Here is a 13,378-nt window from a genome sequence, read left to right as displayed (position 1 = left end):
CTTTTCTTAAAAAATACTGTCGTTTTTAGGTTTTTAAAACGTTAGGATTTTAGGGTCATACCTTACAACACGAAGTTGTTTGTTCGTCACCGCACCTGTGTGTAGTGGCGCCAGCATCTTCACTTGCAGGATGCTCGCTGCTGCAAAATGCGTTTGCTGGCTGCGAAAAATAAAAATTGAGCAGTGGTCGTAATGGTGATCCAGCTGAACTACTGCAAGCAGTGGTGGGGAACGTGTGTGTAAAATAATTATTCAAGTCTTGCCAGCTTTGCCCGCCGGATAGAGCAGTGCTCGTACAGCACATATGCAGTGCCTGGCTTCACAAGTTCATTGTAATGATTGTTGATTTGATGCTGGTGGACGACATACTGATGATATGATGGAAGATTATGACAATTTCAAGCTTTGTTGGTTGGAGCATCTTTCAGTCAATCATTTGACCGCGACCTGACCACTGAGGGAAGACAAATCTGAAAAAGTTTAAAGGGCAAGAGTTGGGGTTGTCGTTGAGAAGCACCCTGTTAAGACAGCTAAATGTATGGGACTAAGGGATTCATGGTGCGCCATTGTCACGGTTCGGTTCATTTTGGGTACGGTAAGAGAACAAGATGCTAAACGGCTTAGCTTGCGTTATAATGATGTCATGGCACAAGCGTTGAATTTGCATGGTTGGCAATGATGCATTAGCAAAAACCGAGTAAACAACACAAACAGCACAACGAAGGAACTGTCTTCTGTTGCTTCTTTTGTTGCTGTTTTTTTAATGTCACAAACAATTCGTGGCCGCCTGTGAGTGCTTTTACGTGCACCCGCTGCTCGTCGAGAAGAGCCATACATGCTGTCATGCCAGAATCACCAAAGTGAAGAAAGGGTACTACAGGGGTCTGATTACTCGCTAAATGTAGCGGTACGGTCGCTAAATTGGCGATGCTAATCCCTCCTGCTACGTCTTCTTATTCTCTGGAAGACCAGGTGCGTTGGACAGTCGAACGTCGGTTTGTGTGTTCTTTGGTTAACGTCGAAAATGTATGCCAAATTTTGCCTTGGTTTACTTACATTTTGGCCTACTTACATTTTCCGGTTAGCGTCTTGTTGAGTCCAGCTCGGCTCTTAATGTATTTTTATCAGAGATGTTCTTGTTAGCATTCTGAGCTTGCTAACAAAATGGCAACCGGAACCGGAAGTCAGCGATGTCGCCCGCATATAATGTCATCAAATGTTAACAAAACACGTTTTTAAAATAGTTTTGCGATTATAGTTTTACATGCATATAACACTTGTAAATGCTTATAAATGATGAATGAAAGGGATAAACGAACAATTAAGGTTACCTTCACCTTCATTGAAGACGTGCCTGCTCCCAAAGACACGATGTGGCCAATGTTGCCAACTTGCTAGATCTGGCGACATTCCAACCCCTCAGCGACAAATCTAGCGACTTTTTCTGGCGTCGTTGGGGAGTTTTCCGATATTGTGAAAGCACGTATTGTTCTGCATTTTGTGTTCTCACTGAGCAGCAGCGGGTGCTGTTGACAGGTCCGCCCCGCCCAAAGGCAGTCATTCACAAGCCGGCAGTGCACAGTCAGCTTCCGCGGCACACCGGGAGCATGATGCGGAGCTCTACGCATCGAAAGTAAAATGAAGTGGATTATCTTACAATTCTTCGGGTAAATGTAAGCAATTGATAAGCCTACTAAGCTCAGTTGCTGTTACATGTATTCACCACAAGAGTGTGCTACTCACGAAACACACTGAGTCATGCTAACGTGAGCCATAGAATAAACACACTATGCTTTTTTCCTACAGCATTTTACAACATCATGTGCAAATTAGATGATGACATCATCTAGCGGCTTCCAGGACAGCCAATAGCTATGGCATTTTGAATGGTTACATTTTGAATGTAACACTATAATTGTAAATTATCTGTTAACATTTTGGGCTTTTGGAACAGGTTAATTGGATTTACGTTGTTTCTTATGGGAACAATTGATTCTGTTTCTGTCAACGTCCTTTTCAGTTAAAGTCCGACCTTCTGGCACGAACTAATGACGCTAACCATGGTTCCACTTTTTTTTTTTTGTTTGATTTAATTTTTCCCTCATTTTTTTTAATGTATTTTTTTTTTACATTTTCGGTGGGAAACACTGTCCACAGATGTATATTTGTAGTGCATGTCTTGAGACATGGAAGTGTTGTGTTGAGAAGTGCGGCAGCGTCGTCCTGTTGAATCCCTGTGACTTTTTTTCCTCTCTCCCTCATGCTGTACTTCACATTATCAAAAGCAGAGAGGGAAGATGATGGCGGAAATTGGGACAAGGTGTAAGCTTCAGAATCTTTGATGAACAGTGTTTGGCGATGCCTTAAAAAAAACCCCAAAATCCATCCCTGGCTCCAATGCTGCGCTAAACTTTTGACACCAACTTTATGTAGCGGTAGGTTGCTTGAACTTGTCAGACTACACAGCAAATGTTATATAATGTCTTCCCCGAAGGGATCCACTTTAGCATTGTTTGCCTAAATAAGGGGACTTAAGGCGCTGTTCATAAACGTCTTCCCTCGTCTCTTCCACGGCAAGAATGTGCAATAATCTCTACGTTTGAGTTTATTTGACAGAGATGTGAGAACAATGCGTCTGCTGTGTGGATTTGTCTATCAGTCACATGTACGTGATGTGGAACTCCTGTTGTGCTACGTGTTATAGCTAATGTGTTATCGCTAATTTCCTGTTATAGCTAATGACCGCTTGTCGTCCCGTGGGAGTTTCCCTTGTAACTTTGCTTCAAATGCGCGATGACTTTGGTCGTACTAAACTTCCCCGGTTCTGTGCCACCACGGGAAACTTGTGCACAACAAGCCGCGATCAGCCGCAATGTCTTTTTCGGACTTGAACAAAAAATACACGCGGCCACCATCACTCCGACTTAGGCCTGTCACGGTAACAAATTTTGCTGGATGATAATTTTCCTACAAATTATTGCCGAGAAATGATATTGCCAACATTATTTTGAGACCCTTTTTTCATGAATGTAATGATGATATGGTATACGGCAGAATAAAGCGAATACACCGTATCAAAAGCAGTAAACTTGAATTACTCAAGAGTATTTAACATTGTAATTGGAATGTCAAGAGTAAAAAAAAAACAAGAACATAATAAACCCACAAAAAAGACCCCGATGAAAATAAATTGGACTCACGTTTGCTTCACAACGCACTCTGTGTGCACTTACTAGCGCCCCGGCCTCTCCCCACTAGGGCAAAGAGACTCAGTGACTGACAGGAGGGTTCACTCACGCCGTTCATTCTGCTATAGAACCAACGCGCCCAGGTGTTGAGACACATGCACAGATTGAACTCTCTTGTCATCCAGCCTGTTCGGAAGTGAGAGAGGAGGAAAGCTAACACACATGCATGTGTCAATGTATCGAGCCTGGAAAAATGGTCAAGTTTTTATTTATCGTGCGCTTAATTGATTTATTGATTATCGTGGCAGGTATACTTCGACTCCTTGCTACGCTGTTAACATGTTGCCACACGCTGTTGTGATCATGTGGGCTCTGCGCTGCTGGATAGACGTCCAGAGTCCAGAATTGACCGTTTGTATTGGTGTGCCAATATTTAGATAATAATAATCCGATTTTTGTGCTGATATCGGCCCGATAGCCGATGTCGGCACACCCCTGGTTGGAATACTGTGAGTTGCATTCGTATTTATGTTTGCTACTGGTCTAACATCCGTGTTTATTTACCGAGCCTGCAGTTGTGCTTGTATCCTGGGATGGCGTATATCAGTTCAATCCAACAAACACACCTTGGCATGCAAACAGGGGGCGGCGTACAACCCCAGCTTTCATCATGAAGATAGTAGTAGACTGTAGGCCGTCGGAACAACAAGGGGTTAACATGTCAGTGGTGCCTTGTGGCGAGGCGGCATCAACGAGTGTCCACACAGATATGAGGACACCAGCCAGGCCTGCAGCATCCCTCTGGCCGAGTGCTAATGTGTCAAGCTGGCAGCTGGCAAACGCCACCTCTTTTGCTAGTGATAACCCTGGATTGGAGCCAGGCTGCCTCTCTGCCACCGTCACGTCTTGCCGTCTGACTCAGTATCTCGACGCTCTCTCCTTCACTTCCGCACACTTGGGTGAACTCATTCGCCCTCGGGTTACAAATGGCTAAAAAATATGCCGGGTGATTTTGATGGAGGCTCAGGGCGTACTCAACAGCAACCGTCTGCTTCCAAGCGCACTCGTAACCCTCCACCCACACACGCGTCCCCCCAGGTAGCAGTGTACTTCTACCAGGATCTTGGCCGCATGCCCCCTTGACTACTTGACCCTGAGATGCTGTTGCTGATTATGAATACATGTGGCGTTACACGCAGGGTCTTATTTTTATTATTTATGTTGTCACCTTCTTGAGCCATGACTGCATTTATTTGCATTTTTTTTACTAAGAATATTTCATTTGTTTTGACTCGATTTAGTAGTAGACTGCATTGAGAGCTGCATTCATTTAGTTATTATTTATTTAGAAAGATTTAAATACATATGTTCCACTTTCGTTGTGTTATACGAATGGTTTAAAAGTGTTTTGACTCGACTTTTTTCCCTTTTCAAAAAATATATTTCAAAATAACACATTTTAGAGCTGTAATTATAATACCGTGGAATTTTGCCCAAGGTTATCATGCGGTCAGAATCTCATACCGGCCCAAGCCTGCTGGTGATGCTCGTCACGTCAACGACAGCGCCGCGTCAATTGAGTAAAAGAAATTGTTTCTTGGATAAATTTTCTTTCTTGGATAAAGAAGAAATAAAAAATCCACATATAACATCAGGGATTGGATGCTACCTCTCTCGGGGGAAAGGTCCTTTGAAATCCAAATGATGAAGAATACTTTCTTCGGTGCAAGAGGGTGGAATTAGGTCAAGCCTCACACTCTTTGGTTGCGGCATTAGTGTTTTAAGCCTCACTGACATATCTGAAGCGTGTTGCACTGGGCGATAAACACAGAAAAAGCAGCACAATTGAACATACTTCAAATATACGTCTGCAGTATTCCCTTCATTGAATTGGATCATGAAAATAATAAAGCAAGATAATAACTGACGTTTTGGGCCATGAAAAATTTGAAACGATCTTAGGACGGAATGGTGTAAATATGAAAATACGGCGGAAGATGATGACATTCTGCAGTGGTACACACCGGTAGTCATTGGCCAGTTTCCTGTAGGTAGCCCATAGAGCATGGCTTTATTTGCAAGTCAATACAGCAATAAACTGATTTACTGATCTAAAAAGCCAAATGTCAGGAAACTGCTGTGCACATGGTAGTCAAACAGTCACTATTTGCTCTTTTTGCTGTTTTTCAGACAGTATAACGTCCGCGGTTGAACACAATGCATTTTAAGATGCTGGTCCATTGATTTGTTCTGACTTCAGAACACAATTTAGCATTGGGATGAATAATTTTAGAGGTGTAAGGGTACACCACAATCAGTGTTGGGTACATACAGTACATACAGGAAGTAGGGCCCTATGAAATCTGTTTTATTACCTCCGCTAAGCGCAGCGCAAAGGTTACGTTTTATCTGTTTGTTTGTGTTCAAAATAACCTGAAAGGTTCTGAATGGATTTGGATGAAATTTTCAGCAATTGTCAGAAATGGGATATGGAAGAACTGATTGAATTTTAGGGGTGATTTGGATCACCGTCTGACTCCAGGAATTTTCTAAAGGATCCTCTGGCATTGTGAGATAGGATCAGTTTTGCCATTTGTGCATAGAACTCATACTACTCATCATCTTCATAGATACGTTGAAAAACCTCCCTCATGGATCTCACTCATGGATGACGGGTGCCGGAATCGGCAGCATAAAACCCCGATGGGAGCGTTACAGGGTTCGCAGCGGGATACATTGTGGTTGTCTACGTTCATGCATTTCTGGTTCTTTTGCCACTGAGGTCATTTCTTATTGGGGTGAGAGGGAAATATCAGAGGCGGATCAGCTGTTTCACATTCTCTGCTTCTCACTCCCTTCCTTGTTTCATCATCAGCAGTGAAGTCATAGCACCAAGGGACGTGTTTGTGTGTAATCTCAGATGATGTCACCAGCAGCCAATCAACACACAGTAAAGCTCGAGATCGTCTGTGTGTGTTTGTGTCTCTGTGTTATTTACCGCTGGGAAAAGCTCCCAGTTATTATCTGATTCTTCTGGCTCGCGTGAGGGGTCTCACTTCGAGTCATGAATTTAAAGCGTGCGCGCGTATGCGTGTGATTACAAAAAAAAAAAATCCCAGAGAATCTCAGTCTCAATTCTCAGCAAGAATCATGAGTCACATTTTTTCCAGAATCGTGCAGTCCTAAGTCGTGGTGATTCATAGTGTGTCCCACCGGGGGGGGGGCATGACGGAACAGTCAGTGTTTGTGTGTGGACGTGTGGAACAGTGCTTTTTAGTATGTGTCATAAGAAATGTGTGACATTACTAAAGCTTATTTAACAATAGAACACAAAGTTGTTGACTTACGGGTGTTGGTCTCATTTCGTGCGGCGTACGACGTGTGTGCGCGTGCCTTATGACACGCACGGGCAATTAAAAAAAAACATTTCACGTAGGTGTACGCTGATATCAAAGATCACGTCCACGTCACAGTAGTTCGTTGGTGCGGTGTGTTAACTTCCCTGTTACGTGCTGCTGTTTATTTTTTGTTCCGCACGGTGTTGAAGACTGCCGTTCTGTTTGATGATGATGGCCGTCCGTGACACCATCTTCCTAAGGCAGACTTATTGCTCCTGACGATGCCGTATACTGGGCGGAGTTGTAACGACACGCCGTCCAGACAGATCCTCGTAATGTGATTGTAAGCGAGGGTGAGCATATGGCGCCAAATGTAAAAAAAAAAATAGAGCCACGTCCTTCTGTGGTGGTCCGAAATGAATTGTGCCAGGCCGTCATGTGCATGAGTGTACAGCCGTCCCTCACCACTTCACAGTTCAAACATCGCTCCCTCACTCTATCGCATTTAAAAAAAAAATGTATGAATGATTTAATAAATGATCGCTGTTTTGTGACTCATTATTAGTCAAAAAGTATTGAAAGACAAGTGATAAGTATTACTATAGTATTCTGCTCACTAGGTGTCAGTAATGTTACACTGATGAGACATTACCTTACATTATATTACCTTAACACTTTATTTGCCATGGCACGTCTGACATGATTGAGTGAAAATAAGTTCCCCTCCCATTTTGTGCGGAAGTGGAAAGTTTTTGGCTTCTTACTTTGTCCTTTTCCCTCACTCGGTTTGAAACACCTTCTTAAGTTTAGAATAAACAGATTGGAGGCTAACTAGTTAGCTCGCTAGCTTGCTATGCTTAAAGCGGCGGCCGTCCCATATGTCCCTGGAGAGATCCCGTAGCCTGTGCGTAAGAGTTGTGCAATGTGATGTAAAGAAAGAATAATAGGAGCGTAATGGGGTGTTGTTTCATGTCTACAGGGCTCTAATAGTGCTAAAAATAGTAGTGTTTAGAAAGTCATCAACATGTTTTTTTATGCTGTAACTACGAAAATATTCCATTCATTAACATTGAATCCTATATCGCGGAAATTCATTTAACGAGGCTGGGCCTGAAACCAATTAACCACCATAAATGATGCTTTGACGTGACTGCTCTTCATTGGACACACTGATTGTCTGATTGGGTTTTACTGAGAAAACAGTTTGACTCATTTCAAATAAGATTGAAGATATCCACGAGTGTTTGTTATATTTCACGCGTGGCTCATTCATGCCAGCAAGATGAAAGAATGATAAAGATGACAAGATTCCATTGTGATAAATCGCATTCAAGTGCTGCTAATCCTTTTCTCCCCATGCCTTCAGCCCGGCTTCTTGCTGGATTTATCACATCACTCTTTTCTATGCAGTCCTGCCAGAACTCAAAGCTTTGCAGATGTTTTTGTTATCAGAGCCAGACATTCACTCACACAGCAAGAGTGCAGCTTTCAAAAGAAACGTTTCCTATATTTACGCTATAGGGATCTCTTTTGCAGGTGTTGACTTCTTTGACAAAACAAATGAGGAAATTTGTCTTTTTTTACTTGATTTAGGTCGGCACCTCCTTTCACTTTAGAGTATTTGTATTCCTTTCCGGTGTTAAAGTTTGTGAACTGCAACTGCGGAGGAGCTATTGCAATATATTCGGCTACGGTATGCACACGCATGTGTGTACATGTTTGTATCGATTCTCAGTCTAATCTCCTCCCATCCTACACAAACACACGCAGCACACGAGACCACACTATGGCCTGCTAAACTGTGTCTAGCACTTCTTTGCATGCGTGTCGAACACGTTGTGACCTTGCTGTTCCTGCAGGTGCCCACGGAGTGCGAGAGGAACCCCAGTTTGTGACGGCGCGTGCAGGAGAGAACGTCATCCTGGGATGCGATGTGTCCCATCCCTTGAACGGCCAGCCCTACGTGGTGGAGTGGTTCAAGTATGGCATGCCAATCCCCTTCTTCATCAACTTTCGTTTTTACCCTCCTCATGTGGACCCGGAGTATGCTGGTAAGAAGTTTTTTTTTAATGTATGCAATCTAATACAGTGGATTCTTGCATATGCATCAGTCAGCATTCATTCAGCCCTGCAAATTTGCAAGGTTTTAGTCCAAAAAATGTACTGCTGCATTTTTTTTCTGAAAATCTCATTCACCCCAAGTTGGTAATAATATTTCTAAATACTAGGGCTGTCAATTGAGTAAAATATTTCATTTGAATGAGAAAAATCAGATCCCGGATACATGTACAGTTCCACCCCTGTTGAACACTAGTGGTTGCTGCGGTATTTCTGTTTAGTGCTGATGTACCTTCAGAATCCTAGCAAACAAGCACTTTTGACCTTCAGCAACTGTCAATTTAAAATGTCCTCAATTCAGAAGGTTTGTAAGCGCATGCATACCAATGTGTGTGCTTGCCTGTCCTTCGCCTCAAAGTAGTTGTCTGTATACTGCAATCAAGAGGAAGCATAAAAAGTGTACGACAGGACAAGTTGAGCAAACTGTCATGAACAGTCAAACAGAAAAAGGTTGTGAGAGGAATCCAACACTGGAATGTTCCAAGGATAAGTCCCAGAAGACAGCTATGAATGTGCACTTCTGTCTATGGGATCAACAAAGTATGGTGACATTTAGAAAGTCATTTCCTTCCTGAGTTTTTCCTTTTTGCATAATGATGACTACTGTCTTCTAGACCAGTGGTCCACAACCTTTTTGAGCCCACGGATGGGCTCACATTCACAACTCTGGCAAACACGTAGTCGAATATACCGTAATTTTGGATATACAGGGTCAGGCAAAATGATCTGACACATATGTAGGTTAAATAAAAGGCATATAAAGTAAAGAAAGAGGAAAGTGTTTTTATATTTTGAAAAGTACATATTTAATGCCATTCTGTTTCATTATGTTTTAAAAATTAAATCAGTCAAATGGGATCCATTATTGTCCACACACTCAATGCAGATCCAGTAGCTCTGTAATTGGTAACCCATAACAAGATGGTGTTTGGCGCTGGTACGGGATCATGTCCACCAAGATTGAAGTGCAAACGGAACGCTCGTTGTGTTGCGGTTACAGATTTGTTTGTTTTGATCAACGTTTCCACAATGAAAGCGCGATGCTCACCAGTCCAATTCATGGCAGCAACTGAGCAAAAGCAACAGCAAAAGAAACAAAAAACAATGGCATTATAAAGAAACAATCAAAATGGCATTATATGAAAAAAATGGCATTATACTGTATGTACTTTTCGAAAATAAAAACACTTTTTTCTTTCTTTACTTTATTTGCCTTTTATTTAACCTACAAATGTGTCAGATCATTTTGCCTGACCCTGTATAAGCCGCTACTTTTTCTCATGCTTTGAACCCTGTGGCTAATGCAGTAATGCGGCTAATTTATGGCTACAAGAACTGCAGTTCCCATGATGCTTAGAGTAGTAGTAGTTAATTGTACGAGTGAAGTGGAAGCTAATATGACATTTTGAAGTCTTATGCAGCGATTGCGTTTTGATCCGACAAATCTTAAGTAATTTTGGTCAAGTGTAGTATTGCTCCAGCAATAAAATGTTTAAGCCAAAAAGCCACAAATTTTCTGGAACGTGAATTCTGAATTGTGATTATGCGGGAATCCACTGTATTTGATAAGCTTCATTGCAGTTATAACTTTTCAAAGCAGAATAGCACAAGATCCTCTGGCCAAGTTAAAAACACGGGCCCAGGTGACTCCTTCCATGATATTGCAGTTAGCGCCAATCATGAGGCGTACAGTTGTGCTTTTTGACAGCCCTGTGCTCACTGCAGGAAACATGCTGGCCTGAATAATATATGATTGGTGGAACAGCTCAATTTTTTAACCTCTTAAACCCTGGGCTTGGGAGGCTTGCTAAAAAAAGACATTTCCAAAATAAATGAAATTTTTCTCTGCATCTACAAGGTTTACTTGTATGTTCTTTGTGTCACAGTAAAGGGGAGACTTTGATAGTTACTGAAGATGTGAAAATGTGCCGCGGGAGAATTTGATTTATATACAATGTACACATATTGCTTCCTGCAGAGTTTGCACCCTTTCTCTGCACATGGTATTTTATGGGGCTTCCAAAAAAAGAACAGAAATTAGGACCTTGTTCCTGAGAAAATTGCTTTTCTGTTCTGCTTAATGCTTCATGTCCCTGTGTTTGCTGAGTCTCTGAAGTGGTTGCGGACAGTGTGAGTTCATGCCATGCACCTGTTAAACTTCCAGCTATGTTATTATAGAGACAGGTTAACATAACATTAGTTAGAGCCGTTCGGACCACCACTTGTCTGCCCACATATTTGTATCGACAGGTCTTTATGATGTTACTTAGCTTAGTCTCGGTCGGATCTTTCCTGCTATGTCTTCTTGTTCTTTGGCAGACTGAGACAAGAAGCAAAGTTATGATGCATACCGCTACGTGCTAACAACAAGCTACTGTACGTTCACAGACAGTCCAATTATACTGTTTATGAGCGAGGGCAGGCAGGTAGCACCAAATGTGTTTGTGGTGGGGCCCCACTCTGGAGCAGGCCGAGGGGAAGGACTTGTCGGCTCAACCCACAGGTGGTTGGACTTTATTCTATGCTGGTGCTGCTCCTGGAAAAACGATGACAGATCTGTTCACCTTTGAACGTTGACCTGCGCCAAGGCTTCTGTTGCCCTTTCTGTTGATGATTTTTATGGACGGAATTTAGAGGCGCAACCAAAGCATCGAGTGTGATCACTTTTGTTGCCTTAGGATCCCATCATTTGCAAATGATGTGGTCCTGATGGCATCATCAAGCTGTGACCTTTAGCATTTACTCGGGCGGTTCGCAGCTGAGTGTTAAACAATTGGGATGAGAATCTGCATCTCCATTTTGTGAAGGTCAAAGTAGTCCAAAATTGTTCTAATAATAGTATCATGCAGTGCAGAAGATTTTTTTCCCTCTTGGTGTCATTCAGAGGGGATATAGAAAACCATAGAAAATTAGTCCGGAATAGTCAGAAAGTAGAGAGGATTGAGGGGCGTAAGGGGATTAATCGGGGCTAGCTTGCCTTTGATAATGCTGAGGTTTTCAGCTGCCGTGCACTCCCTGAAATCCTTTGTTTAACCCTTATTGCCAAACACCATCTGCTATGATCCAGTTACCAGCCTGCCTGGAACAAAATGCATTTTCCACTGACCCCTGCACTCATCCAGTCAAAAGTTGATATCTGTTGGATTGGAACATCTAGTAACGCCACGGGCTGTCAGTTGTCGCATGTTGGCCACTTCCTGCTCCTCACAGGAAGTAATGACCTGTCCTTGCCTCAGTGTGTTTCAAAAATAGAGTGCTGTACTTACGGAGAGTAGAGCCTCTCAACCCCGCAGACGCTGACAGGTTTCAATGTATATTTAAATCTACGCTTGATAGTGCACTTGATGTTGTCTTGGCAAGTAGTAGTAGCTCTAATGCAGTTTAGAAATAGATTGCACAGAATGCTACACCCGCAGTCGTTCCGGAAAGTACTCACAGCGCGTCACTTTTCCCACATTTTGTTGTTCCAAAATTGAAAACATTCATTTTTTTCCTCTAAAATCTACACACAACACCCCATAATGACAACAAGAAAACATTTTTTTGTAAATGTTTGCAAATTTATTATAAATAAAAAAAGAAGAAATCATATACACGAGTAGGCGCAGGCCGGTTACGAGTTTGAAGGTATACCACGGTATGAAAAAGTCACGGCTTCAAAACCACTAAAATTGTGCGTCATACCGCTTCTACGATGTGACAGAAAGTGGAGGTCGAGTACGGCCACGACGTGGAAATACTTTGTCACGTCCTGTGTTATTACTCGCAGTCGGAACTGTCTACGATGTGTTGCCAAAAGCTGCCTTGTTAGCTTTGAACGGCGCCGGTACGGCCGCACTGTTGTCGACGTTGTCGGTCGACATATCACTCATGTCGAGGTGATATGTGGTTCTGAGCACTTTACGTTTTTAAAAAATCTCAATGGGTGATGGTGTGGAGGAGGAGTGTATTTGATGCGGAGGTGTAGTGTGCAACGGATGGGGGTGCAGTGATCCAGCCTGGAGGAGACAAGGCATGAATGAGCTCCCCTGCAGCTGGGAGGGAAAGGCTGGTGGCTGAAGGACGTTTTACAGATATGGTTTACATGATTTTCACAGGAGAACTGGGGATCACATTTAAGCCCCAGGTTGGTGACAGAAGGGCAAAGGGGAAGGCTGTGGCGGGAAAATGCTTCTGAGGTGATGAGAATGGGGGTGCCGGTCTTGAAGCTATTGAGCTGCAGGAAGTTTTAACTCATGCAGGCCTTTATCTGCTCCAGGCAGGAGGTGAGTTGTGTGACAGAGGTGGAGGAGAGTGTGAAATGCTATGCTATGAAATGAAATCCCATACTTGCTGATGATATGGCTGAGGGGGGATGAAAACCAGATTGGAATTTTTCATATAGACTGCATGGTTTGAGGTGGCCCTGGAGTTGGGCAGCGAAAATGACTAATTTATGTAAGATCTTGGAAATGACAGATGATGGAGGCCACTGTGCTCATCGGGACTCTCAAAGCAGCGCAAATTTCAATCCTCGGAGGTCGGCAGACAATTCATTTGATTTCATGCTTGGTTTGTGCTCTCACATGTCAACTGTGGGACCTTGTGTAGATAGGTGTGGGCTCACAGTGGAACCTTGGTTAGCGTACACCACAGTTAGCGTGTTTTTCGGTTAATGTCGAAAATTCTGCCTCTGTTTGCATATATTTTCTGGTTAGCATACAGTATGACTGGCATCTTGTCATGTTATTAATA

General features: G+C 42.8%; 1 protein-coding gene across 4 annotated transcripts in view; it reads left to right on the top strand.

Annotated features, from left to right (window-relative positions):
- LOC129169261 (protein turtle homolog B-like) overlaps positions 1 to 13,378 on the top strand; it is a 59,129-nt gene that overhangs the window by 359 nt on the left and 45,392 nt on the right. For all 4 annotated transcript variants that reach the window (XM_054755501.1, XM_054755502.1, XM_054755499.1 and 1 more), the window contains exon 2: positions 8,386 to 8,577. In XM_054755501.1, the coding sequence (XP_054611476.1) occupies positions 8,386 to 8,577 (192 nt within the window). The remainder of the gene's footprint in view (positions 1 to 8,385; positions 8,578 to 13,378) is intronic.

This window comes from Dunckerocampus dactyliophorus, chromosome 16 (genome assembly GCF_027744805.1).
Source record: "Dunckerocampus dactyliophorus isolate RoL2022-P2 chromosome 16, RoL_Ddac_1.1, whole genome shotgun sequence".
Lineage (NCBI taxonomy): Eukaryota > Metazoa > Chordata > Actinopteri > Syngnathiformes > Syngnathidae > Dunckerocampus > Dunckerocampus dactyliophorus.
Note: the sequence above shows the minus strand (reverse complement) of the source record. Positions and strands in the feature narration are given on the sequence as shown.